The sequence below is a fragment of the Simochromis diagramma genome, unplaced genomic scaffold (assembly GCF_900408965.1).
Source record: "Simochromis diagramma unplaced genomic scaffold, fSimDia1.1 OVJJ01000293.1, whole genome shotgun sequence".
In the NCBI taxonomy this organism is placed as follows: domain Eukaryota; kingdom Metazoa; phylum Chordata; class Actinopteri; order Cichliformes; family Cichlidae; genus Simochromis; species Simochromis diagramma.
The window spans coordinates 13,673,559-13,686,099 of NW_024386801.1; the positions used below are offsets into that span (position 1 = coordinate 13,673,559).

Consider the following 12,541-nt stretch of genomic DNA (forward strand, 5'->3'; position numbering starts at 1 on the left):
GTGTGTGTAAAGAGGTAAGAAGAGCCCGGGGAAAAGGTGAGACCTGGAATAGTATGTAGTCGAGCTGGAATTCACCGAATTATATTTGTGCAGATGATCGTGTTGTGACACGCTCGACAGAAAACACCAAACAAAGCGCGGGCTTGCGCAGCTTCTCTTAAGTTTCTTGGTTAAACACATTAAAACAAACGCGTGGAGCTTGTCTTTTGCTGGGTGATGCGTTTGGCCAAGTTGAACGGGATGTTTTGCTGAAGGGTCTAAAACGTTTAAGGCGGTGTCAGACAAGTGAACGGGATGTGTAGAGACTGCACCCTAGCATTACCTGTGCGCAGAAGTCGCTCCCTATTTGCTGGGCGTTAGGTAGGCAAGTATATTTGAAGTTGATCTGCCATTAGATTTAATAACAGGAAATGTGAGGATATTTTTGTTAAATAACTGCAATAGTCCATTGCTAAGAAAAAACCCCAAACCTTTCCCTTTGTGATTTAAGACATACGGTATATTTACAGCCCTATACATATATTGCAAGGACAGCAAAAAACAAGGTGACTGGATACATTGTCAAGTCTTCAAAATAAACAATGGTGTTCTTTATTTCAAACTTTGTAATGCAAAATCAATAGCAATGCATTTTTGAGGTACAATATACCACATAAATACATATAAAACAATGCTACAACTTGAAACAGAGTAAGGAATGCTATTCACAACAGTATAACGCATGATGGATGAAGGAGGGAATAAATAGCTCAACTTGCCATGTCTTCAAACTCAAAGAACACTGGCTGCTTGTGAATGTTTTGGCTAATTTATGTCAGAGAACCAGAAGATGAAAGAGCCATGTCTTTGCCGTCCTCCTCCTGCCTGCCCATCACTTCAAAAATAACCTGCTTTGTAGAGCTTTGAACATTTTCGTAAGGCTGATGATTTGAGGCCTCGCAGTATTGAGGGAAATGGAATGGCATTTCTCTTACACGCCATAATTATCGTGCTAGCCAGGACAGAGCATTTCAGGTTGAGGAACAGAACGTCACGCGGGAGAGCTACATCTAATTAAACCCTGGCAAAAAGGATAATTACTACTTTTCAGGGGTACAGGAGACCTCACCCGTGTTTCGCGTTCCCTATCTGAACTAAAAGTTCGCCCCAAGTAACGAGCACATCTGCCTTCAGCACCGGACTGCAAACCCACAATCACGGGTCACTCCCTTCTAGGGCAGGACTCAGTGTGGTCTTTTGTAACAATACAGACCACCTTTGAAGACCTACAGTATGTTCCCTTTTTTTAAAATTCGAGCTTACAAATGAGTCGCCTGTGTTTGGGAGTGTCTCTCTCTATCAGGTTTTAGGTGCTGCTGAGTCAACAAACTGGATTGCTGGCACCACTCCAAAACCAAGCTGAGTTATGATGTACCTGAGGGCATGCTGAGGATTTGGAGGTAGAAATGTACTCAGCAACGGGCGAAAACTGTCAAATATATGATATATTTGTTTTAAAGCACATACAGTATAACTGTCTTATCAATCAGCTTTTCATTTTTAGGGTTTGTTTTTTTTTTGCCATTTTGGTTCATTCAGCCATTTACTGCTTTGCTGTCTTCTGTTTGTGGCAACTTGCTACAAAGTTTTATGGATTACAGCTCTTTCGGTGGATTACATCGCATGCATGATGTCAAAACACAAATGTCACTTAAATAGGTACAAAATAAGACACGCCATAATTAGGTGGAGGATTAGAATTGAAAATCATTTTACCCAATACTGAAAAAGTTCCCTGTTTGGTTCACAAGAACAGCACAGAATAGTAAATAATTTTATTTACATATGTACAGGGAGCAGGATGCAGTGTAGATGACTGTTCTTTTAAGTAGTTTTAAGGCAAGACTAACGATATGGTGTATATAAAAAAACAAAACTGTGCTACATCACCAAAGTACAGCCAGCTCAGATAAGTTTACCTGCACACTGACGTGGTTGTCTTGTAACACTAGCTTTAAGGTAGTCTGAATGTTACTTGGGATAAAGAGTCCCATCTTGTAGTGCACACACAGCAAAGAGAGAACTACTCTGCTCCTCTTGTATGAGTAACTTCACGTGTTCATCAACATTGCATGTATTAATGTCAGTAGTGAAAATATAGTCCAAAATAGTCCACTCAAGGAATAATAATAAGTCCCTGAAAAGTATTTAGTTCTGAATATTATTAATGGCCATAACTGAGAGTAAACACTGAACTTTAACAGTTTTTTCAGTGTGAAAGCTATCAGTTTAGAACAGATTTCATCGTCACTCATTTGGCCTTTTCCGAATCTTAAACCTTGGATTGTGTATTTTGAGTGTTCACTGGAAAGCCGTCAGAAAGCATGCACAAGCTCAGTTATTAGAGTACATAGTGTGATTTAACGTCAACAGCATCAAAACAACAAACAAATGACAGCACAAACTTTTGGTCCTCGAGTGTGATTCAGAAACGGCGTCGATGCAACTTCTTATCAGACACAAAATACTGAGTCGGGAAATCATGAGCTGTACATGAACAATAGATTCAGGTGTTTAAAACTACTCTGTAATGTTAATTAATATTACAAATCAAAGGAATACAGGATTGGACCTCACAGCCCCAGTGAAAGTAGTTCACTTTCACTATGAGGTTTCTTGTTCTTGTTGCAGAGTCTGGAATATGAGACTGTACCCATCTGTTAAATACTGGGGGTTACATTAGGCTAGGTCCTGTGGAAGGGGGCAGGGGGCATTGACTGGCAAAGTAATGCTCCGAGCCCCAATCAAATCATAATCCAAACCTTCTGGCCCCGCATTTGTGATCTGTGCTGAACTGTCCCCACCCTGGAAGTTATCACACAGTCAGCTCAGATCTTCTTTGGCTTACGGCCCAGGTGGTAGTAGTAAGCCATGGTGACCAGCAAGAAGAGTACTCGACTGAGGAGAAGCAGCATGGCGGCGTTGGGAAGGATGCCGATCTCCACTAAAGTGATGGACGTCACTGAAACCACAAATAGAAATTTACTTAAATTAGATATTAAATGATAATAAACAACAATAGCCTCTGAAAAAAAGCATGAATCAGCACAATTATCAGTATATTTTTGATAAAGACAGTGCGTATATGCAAACTCCCTGCTTGTTTTTCATAAAGTATTAATTACCTGAGCAGCTATGGAAAGAGAGCAACATGAAAATTAACACTTATGCCAACTATGAAAAAACACACACACAAAAACAGCACCATTTATACCCATACACACAATGCTTCATTGTACATAAGAGCTTAAAAGTACCGTTTTAAGATTTAAATAAAAATGTGTCTAAATTTGAAATACAAGGATGTGACACCTCACACTGAACACATGAGGGCACTACCTGCACATTTTTCTTTCTGCAAACACTCCCACATGGACAAAAGTAGCCATCCTTTTTCTGCATGAGGCAGAAAAGGATGAAACAAAACAAGATGAAGATAACTTGTAATCTGTGTTGGAAAACTCACCTAAAAACTGCACAGCAAAGTAGCAAGCCTCACTGAGTAGAGTCCACTGGATGATGACCTTTTCTGCTGTGTAGAGTCCGTTCCACATGATGAGGGACAGGCCTGGAAAAGAATGTAAAAATAGGGAATTTATAGGTTCAGGGGCATGGGAATGAAAACAGAAAATAAGAGCAAGCTCGGGAAGGAAGACTCCTACATGTCCGAGAGAATTTCCACTAATAAAACTACAAGAATCTTGACACCATGTGCACATGTTGCTAACGGGGCCTGTTGATTCAGCTCTGACTCTCTGTCTGTGATGACGGGCTTGCGTGCAATCATTTCAGTGCCTGCTCTTCTTCCTGTTCATTTTCCTGAATTTCACTCCCACCTGCAGAGAACAGTGAGGCTATGGAAACAAGAAGGGGTAGGCTGAAAGGTGGGAGGGCTGATGGACTGTATCCTCTCCCTGCCTGGTTCCATCTGTGCAGCAGATGAGACCCCATCATCCGCCCCCTTACTGCACCTAGTCTGATAGGCCATCACCCTCTTTTGCTAATCCCCACAGTGTGAATGACATTTATAATGAAGAAGCCAGTTCAAGGTCAAGCTGGTTCATTCATGTGTTCTTGTAGTGGTTTAGCTGGGATTTGTTCAGATTTTACATTTTTGATTTATCAAGATATGCATAAAACATAGTATTAAGTCTTTCCCTTAGTATTCATGTTATTGAATGCCTATATGAAGTTTAGGTGCTAGCATTTTGACTGATTTAGTAAACTAAATTAAAATGACAACCTCACAAATTGTACTTAAACATTAAGCCTTCTCACTCTCTCTGTCTCTCCTTTGCATATTCTCCCATCTCCCATTACAAACCCTGCGATCACCCGACTGACAGCTCTGTCTCAAGTCAAAACCCATTAAAATAATTGCTCGCATCTCAGACACGTTGTATGCTATGCGTGAGGTGGGAGCTGAGCAAAAATGGCACTTTGTCTCGTTGATGAAGTGACATTAAAAAAAACAAACATTTTTATGTCACTGCAAAATATGAATGTAGAGTAATACACTGCCTCCTCTTTTAGTTCCAGGGCACCTCATTCGCACACACAAACTTACTGTTCTGCCACCGTGTACCAACTAGATCCAAATCTTATATATAAAGCTGCAAAAAGGAGGTGACTGTGGCCGTTCTGGAGAACTAGTCTTTTACCTCATAGAGAAACAGAACTTGAATTATGGAGCCACCATTTGCAGCCTGAAGGAAGGATTTTGGAGGAAGAAGAGATCCCTTTATACAGTATCTGAATGCAAGAAGAGAGCTCTTTCTACAGTATCTGAATGAGTGCTTGAAGTGTTTGACTCAAAATGAATACATTAGAAGCTGTAAACACAAGAGGCAGGGCAGGGCAGTGCAGTGCAGTGAGGCAGTGTATATTTTTAGCATGTAAATAAATAAATATTAAAGCATCGTGTCTGCATCAGTGCTGCACGGTGAATGCACTTGTTCATGCAAGTATATTCACACTCAGTAGCATAAATACCTTTATGAATGAATTAGCTGCACATCTTTCATAAAACTTTGGACTTACTGAGCAATGCTCCTCCGTAAAGGCGAACAGAGATGTTAGTAGTGGAGAGCTCCTCCTCAAAAACGACCTCATATAGTTGGTTGGGAAACACCAGAGCCTGTGTAGGGTAAAAAAAGGAAAAAGCACAACATAGCTTTGTCATATCAGCAAAACAGCACTGTGTGCTTCCCAAAGTCTCCCTATTTTTGAGCTAGTATCACAGTGAATGCCCTGGAGGATAATGTGAATGTAGATGGTGAGGTTAACAAAGGCGGAGCTGTTTCCCCAGATGTCCCTCACTGATATCTTGGAACAGAACCTACAGTAACTCAGCGCTGCGTTTGCATAACGTTGTTTTCACACTTCTAAAAAGATACATTTCTTTCTGCCTTACATTTGAAAATGAAAAGACTTTGAAATTTATCAGTGCAAAACATCTTACCATCAGAGCCATAGCTGTGAAACCCACTGCAGAGATGAGTATCCACACCCTGAAAAGAGAGAAATATGAAATGCTACACCCATCCTGTGAAAATTACAGATTGTAGACTTTGCAAGACTAGCAATGATGCACGGATGACCTTACACAGTCTGCTGTGTTAACTGTGACTGTTGTGATGTTGAGTAACTGAGCAGCTGAAATCTCACCTCAGCCCGAAAGGCTCTCGCACTGCAAACTTCATCTCATTTCCGAGCATCTGACTGATCTATCAGCAAACGAGGCAAGACAAAAGAAACAGGAAATGAGTTATGAGAAGGTAAATGCAATCACAATCATGTCATCATAACAAATACATGTTATGATAACCTTCAGCAAAACCCCACATAACCAGGAAGAAAGAGTACTCTGGAGGTGTATTTAAAGTAGTTAATGGAGAGAAGCACACAAAACAGAGTGTTCAAGAGGAAGGAACAGAGCAGCTGAGTGTCAGAGAAGCATCTCTTAATGTTAATTAGAGACTGTAAATGTTCTCGCCTTTTTAATCGCCTCCTTAAGACTCACTGTATGTCATAATATCTTTTAGGTAATTCTAGACGAATAACGGACTACCATGTCAATGCCACAAGAAAAGCATCATCTGCAACAAATGACTGCTGGCAACAGTAGCAGCACATAATAATCAATTTATAATCCTGGAAGCCTGAAATCGTTAGTGGGAAAAATGTCTGACAAACTGAAAACTAAGTGTGACGTGCCATTTCTTAATGACCAAGTGTTCATTCAAGCTGACTACAAGGACAGATAGCAGTAAATATTTCATGAAATGCCATGCAAACTGATCTTATCACACAGCAATATTCAGAAGATATACAATATCTGATAGGATAAGCATCTCTTATTACAGATGAGAGTAGACCCTGGAATCCTAATAAGCAGCAACTATATTTTCAAACTCAAAGGACCCAAGAGTTATTGGAATTTAAAACTAATTCATTAGCATGCTACACACATCTGACAATCAATTAATCACTTAAAAGGGACCCATTATGCTCATGTCCGACTTCATTTATTTATTTATTTTAAATTGCTGTAGTGCTGTTTTAAGAAGGACTATTTATCTATACTGCAACATCTCTGTTCACCCACCCCTTCTTCTGATGGGGTGTTGTATGTGCTTCTGCTCGTATGTGCCTCACAAGATCATTTTTATCATAAAGAGATCACAAAAATCTTAGAGCATAAAAAACACATCTGAAAGCATTTACAGCAGGCTGAAGCCTCATCTCATGGCTCAGAGGGATTACTTGCACATATGCTGACCTTATTATCTGAAGGCCTGACCACATTTAATATTAGCATACACCTTTGGAACAGTAACTATATGAAAAAATATGAAAGGAAGCTAATAGTTCAAATTTAATCAAAGAAAAAAGTGAAAACATGCATTTCTTTCAGGATTCATTGTAATTCTATACTGCATTGTTCAGACTGTTGGTTAGATTGAAATAAATAATTTGTGCTTTTACAAACCAAGGTAATTGCTTTTCAATGCACTACATTAGTGTTATGTGTTTACAGAATGTGGATTCGTAGTAATTTTTTTCCTGTAAGAATAAACAGGAGAAACAAGCCCAGAAATGTTGTTAACAGATTCAGGGTCAGGCTCATGAGCAGGAAGGAAAACAAACTGTCCCAGATAACCACAGAGAGTGAAAATAAATTAATAAATAAACCAAGTTTTCTGCCTGAACGGACAGGAACCCACAGAGAAATTACAACTGTTGGCTGGCTGTGAAGTTGAATTCCTTCATCTAAAACCCTTCAGGTTCCATCATATCCTTAACATGAATGATTTCCCTTCATCATAAAACATTCTCTTCCCTCAAAGGGTTCCGGTGCTGGAGCGAGACGTAGCATCACACAGAACTAAAAATACACAGAAGCAAAAGAGCTCTAAAGAAGAGAAGATGAATCATTTTCTGGCTACGAGTGTTTACAGGGAACACGGAATAGCTTTCTGTTTGATAAGCCTGTGAAAACTTAATGTGAACGAAACAATGATCGATGTCATATCAAAACATGGGTTTTCACTGGCTTTTACCTTCTGCCATCTCCCACAAGGTGCATGGTAATAAGTGCAATATCTGGACCATTTTCAAAAGAAAGTGTATTTCAAAGAGTTGATGCATTACATCATACTTATTATGTAATATAACAATATCAGCAAGACCTAATTTCACTGCAGCTGGAGAGAGCTTTTTCCAGGATATCATTAAACATGACTTTTCCTTTTTGCCCTCGGGGCCGAGATGCAGCCATACTAGTGTCTGTTGACTTTCTGTGAAATTCACATCATGACGTGAATTTCAAATGTCACCATTTTGAGCACTTCTGTCAAAAAACTATACCTGTTGTGTTTGTTTGAAGAGTTTCCTAAGTTAAATATGTAATTTGCAACCAGACATTTATTTGTAATGCACAGTAATTTGGCATATAAAAATAACCTCATCATGGCAATGACTTTAGATGCAGATAAAAAAAACACACCACGTTTAAACAAAATATATAAGGGTAGTGATTGATGTGTTTGCATTTGCATCAATCTTTGATGTATACACAAACAGAAAGACTGATGGCCCTGAACTTGTTAAGTAGCTTTAGAGAACCCGTGTTCAAAAGCAGCAGAAAGGAAAACAAAGACTTCATGTGCTTGAAGTAAGATGGGGGAAGGGGATTTTTCTTTTTAAGATTCTTAAATTCCCAATGTCTGCTGCAGTCTTTAATTTAGGGGTAGACATGTACATCCCTCATTGCAGTGCAACTGAAGCACCTGTACACGAATCCATCTGTGCCAGCTGTGGTCACATAACCAGGTGAATCACCCTTCCTGTGCCTTTGGTTTTAGGGGCCGTTTTTGACAAGAACACATAAATATTCATGACTGGCATGAGAAATATTCATACTCTGAAAACTGAGCATCAATTGATGGTACCATGGTGGCTTAGGGCAGAATATTGCAGAAGGCGGTTGAGTGGAAAGAGGGAGAAACAGGAAAAGAAATACACAATGTTGTTTGTGCAGAGAGAAGCTATAGCGCAGCTGTTGTGCCCTTGAGTTGTCATCAATCACTCCTTCAGCTATTTAGTAAACAATGAGCAGCTTTTCAGCCATAGAGGATGAAAAATATTCAGCTAATACCAACTAGAGTAGCAGTACTCTGAAATATCAGTATCTGTCAGTTGCAACATCCCATTACCACTTAAATACAGGATCACTGAATTAAACAAGCTGTCAGTAATGGTGCAGCCAGGTGAGGCATTATCTTTTTGCACAGTAGCACCTAGATAAAGCATTGCAGTAATGCACTACTGTCTTTCTGTCCCTTAAAGAGGAAGAGTATTCTTATCTCTAAGTAGTAGAAGAAGCAGGAAGGCACAGTGAACAGAGTGCAGGAGCACTTCCTTCCATTGTTTACTGAAACCACCGGGATGGAGTCAACTGTTTCCTCTATAAAAAAAAAATTAAAAATTAAAAAAAATTAAAAAAAAACTATGTATGGCAAGGATAAATGGAACAACAAGAGTAAGCACAATGGAGTAGAATAAGTGAACAATTATACTGTCACAGTAACAATTAAATTCTAATTTAGTTCAATGTCAAAGTTAAACAGGGAAACACATTTTTTCAAAACAGCACGTACAGTAGAGCCCATTAACCAAACTGTTGTTTTACTGTGGTTTGTATACCCTGTTGTTGGTTCAGCCATTACAGTGAATATGCAACCCCAAGACTCAAGAGAGAGGAGCAACTGCCACATTCGTTTCTGTCTTTATCATACCATCCTGGAAAGGTTTCTGAGTGGCAGATGTCAGGGTTAGGCTCCGTGCTAAAACATTGAGAGAGAAAACAAACACTCAGGAGAGCTGAGAAAAAGGGGGCTGACATCACATCACGAACTATCAGCCACCACCGTATGCCTGCTCCCTTCTGTTCTGTCCCTTTTTCACACTTGCATGTTAATGAATATTTCAGTGAGGAACAATCTGCTATGCCTATGCTCACTGTAATGAGGTCTGATAATGACAAAAATGTATAATAATAATCTGAAATCTTGAAATCTGAGCTCAGTCAAATGGAATAAATTATTGTCAGTGTGCAACTGTGGAACTTGATATTCAAATATGATACTCTGTCTCCTAACATATATCTGCATGTGTGCTGTTGTGTTTTGGTATGCACCGTCCATACTGATGTGCTAATGCATGGGAGGCAGAAAGAGAATACATATGAGATGCAAGAGGCAGGAAGTCTCTCAAGGGACCAAGCCACATCTCAGTGGAGCTGCCAGAGCTTGTTGGATTACGTGATCTAGATTTACTGATCCATAAAGAGCAAATGCAGACAATGGGACACGAAGAGAGTGATGAGCCAATTAGCAGCCCACTGTGGCTTTTAAAAAGAATCCATAGCTCTTCTCAGGGCTAGTAAACACATTTGTGGTGGAAAGTCATTTTGCTTTTCCAGTAGTTTAACTGGTGATAGTTAACAAATGCACTCATTTCTAACCAAGCTGCTTGTTGCACTAATGCACAAGCCATTTGACTGTACATTCGCGCTTAGATTGAGTCAAACTCGCTGGAATATGTTTATATGATGTAATCTGACCTTTGAGCGGTGCACTTCGCCATCGTCGTCCTCGCCACCGACTCCAAGGATCTTCCGGCTCTTCAGACGGCTTATCAAGTCCGTCTGACTGTGCTTCTTCATTAGAGGAGCAGGAGGTTTAGATGCCATGGTGCACACCTGACACGAAAATAAAAAAGGAGACACATGGATGGTGTCGTTAGAGGAGATAAAATAATATGAATTACTACTTAATAAGTAGGACTGAAAGAGGAATGAAAAAGGATGGATTTAATTCTGTTTTTCCCTAGACCATTTATATAATAAACATCAGTGGAGTTCTCCCGTCATCATTTTACGCCTCTGTCTGAAGACAACATCGCTATCACATGGGGCAGGAATAGGCATCAACCAATCTACAAATAATTCCCTTGAGGATGTGACTTATGCAACACAATTACGTAATCCGGGTGTAACAAATACAGGCAAGCCATAAAACCTTCCTCTTAAGTCAGACTGGAAGCAGGAGCCAGCTGCCCCCTGTATCTGCTGAGAGCCCAACAGACGCAGGTGGCTGCTTAGAGAATCACAGCATCTAATAGTGACACACATATAGACTCACACACGCGCACACAGGGGCGTAGCACAGAACTCTGGGCCCTGCACATAAGCAGTCTATGTGAACCCCCTTTCTTTCTCCTTGTTTTATTTTTATTTTTTTTACATTTTAATTAATTAATCCAACCACTGTATGCAGTAATCTGTAGGGTTCATTAGGGTAGCCCCCAATGAACTGTTCATATACGGTATATGAACAACCTATGATGCGTCTTTAGAATTCAACCTTAATATCTGGATATACTGTAGTCTTTATCACATCGTCACTGCATGTATGCTTCATCACAGAGTAAAGCATACAGGATTGATACAGGTTAATATATTAACCTGCTTTATAGCCCAATACAGTTTTCAATGTTTTTGGCACTAAAGCAAGTCACAGGTCAAGGCAATCGACCTATAATTAATAAATGTGAAAGTTCAATTAAATCTCCAAACATATATGTTTATGAAGCTATAACAGTAAAATTACAGCTCTTAGTGGGAGTAGGCAGAATAACAGTATTTTAAAAAGCACTGGATTCAATTAGTTTTATAAATAGGACATAAAATGGAGATTTCTTGTTAGTGTTCCTTTGAGCTCATAAAACACAAAAGATGTCATATATGTCGGTCTGATATTCTTGCAGATACTAGATGATTAAGTATTACATAAAATTATGGTATTAAGTTGTGCTGGTCCATTTTGAGAACTATATAGTTACATCTGGCAGTGGCGCAATGTTTAACACATGCTTTTTAAAAAAAAAAAACAAATGTTAACAGTCTCCTCTCTTTAGCTTCTTTTTGGACACGGTGCGCATTAGCAGTCACCTAGATGGAATAAATTAGCTATGGTGTAAAGGAGAGTCAAGTGGGGGTCAATCTGTAATTTGTAACAGGTGAAAGTGGAATGAAAGCCTTTTTTTGGTCTCAATTTATTCAGGCAGTTTAGTTATTGCTAATTGTGTAGAAATAACAAAAAAAAAAATCAAACACAATCAAACTCTTCATTGCAAGTTCCACTTCAGCTGAAATTAACCCTTGGTAGTTAAAGTCACCACTTCCCCCACGACGCCCCTGCACACATACACGTGTTAATTATCTTGCAGACGTCACTTACTGTCCACAAGAGTGGATGTAAATGCCAGTGGCATAAAAACAAACAAACATGTAATTCATTTCTTGCCCTTGCTGGCTATGGACTGTGACAGGAGGTTACACTGCAGCAGTCCTATTGATCAGCATTAATGAGAAGTGGCTGCAGACTCGATGGGCAACCAGTAGGCAAATCAAAAGTCATCATCACAGACTCAATAACGTAACCTCCACAGTGATTAAACTGGAACCAAAGAGATACGCACAAACATGCACATATGTACACGATGGAACGGCCTGTCCGAAAATTGATGGCTTCTCTACAGGGCAGCTCTCTGGAGAAGTCCGATGAGAGCAATTACAAAGACAGAATCTTTAACAGAGAGCCTTGTCCACAGGAAAGGAAAACAATTTGTACCAACAGGAGACAGCTCAAAGTATTCAGCTTTCCACCCACTGGGAAGTATATCATCACAGTTAAGCTGACAAGGCAAAATCTGAGTTATAAAACTACTACAGTTGGTTTTTTTCAAGGTCACACTGGCAAGCTAAGCTGCACAGAACCACTTACAACGCACAAACACATTGTTAACACTCACACATGCCAAAGCACTTCAACACACCTCAGCAATAAAATATAGAACAACTGTATGACACAAATCAGGAAGCATACCAACCTTTTAATTTATGAAGCTTTGTAGTTTTGTAAACAACTTGTTGAAC

General features: G+C 39.5%; 1 protein-coding gene across 2 annotated transcripts in view; it reads right to left on the bottom strand.

The window, feature by feature from the left end:
* Positions 1-568: 568 nt before the first annotated feature.
* tp53i11b (tumor protein p53 inducible protein 11b) overlaps positions 569-12,541 on the bottom strand; it is a 40,034-nt gene continuing 28,061 nt past the window's right edge. Inside the window, exons 1-6 of one of the 2 annotated variants that reach the window (XM_040026009.1) lie at positions 10,166-10,303; positions 5,707-5,765; positions 5,501-5,549; positions 5,080-5,176; positions 3,506-3,607; positions 569-3,001 (exon numbers count right to left, since the gene is read on the bottom strand). In XM_040026009.1, coding sequence (XP_039881943.1) covers positions 2,868-3,001; positions 3,506-3,607; positions 5,080-5,176; positions 5,501-5,549; positions 5,707-5,765; positions 10,166-10,294 — 570 coding nt within the window. In that variant the 5' untranslated portion in view covers positions 10,295-10,303 and the 3' untranslated portion in view covers positions 569-2,867. Of the gene's footprint in view, positions 3,002-3,505; positions 3,608-5,079; positions 5,177-5,500; positions 5,550-5,706; positions 5,766-10,165; positions 10,304-12,541 lie in introns of those variants that run through there. The other variant, XM_040026010.1, reaches the window with a different exon arrangement.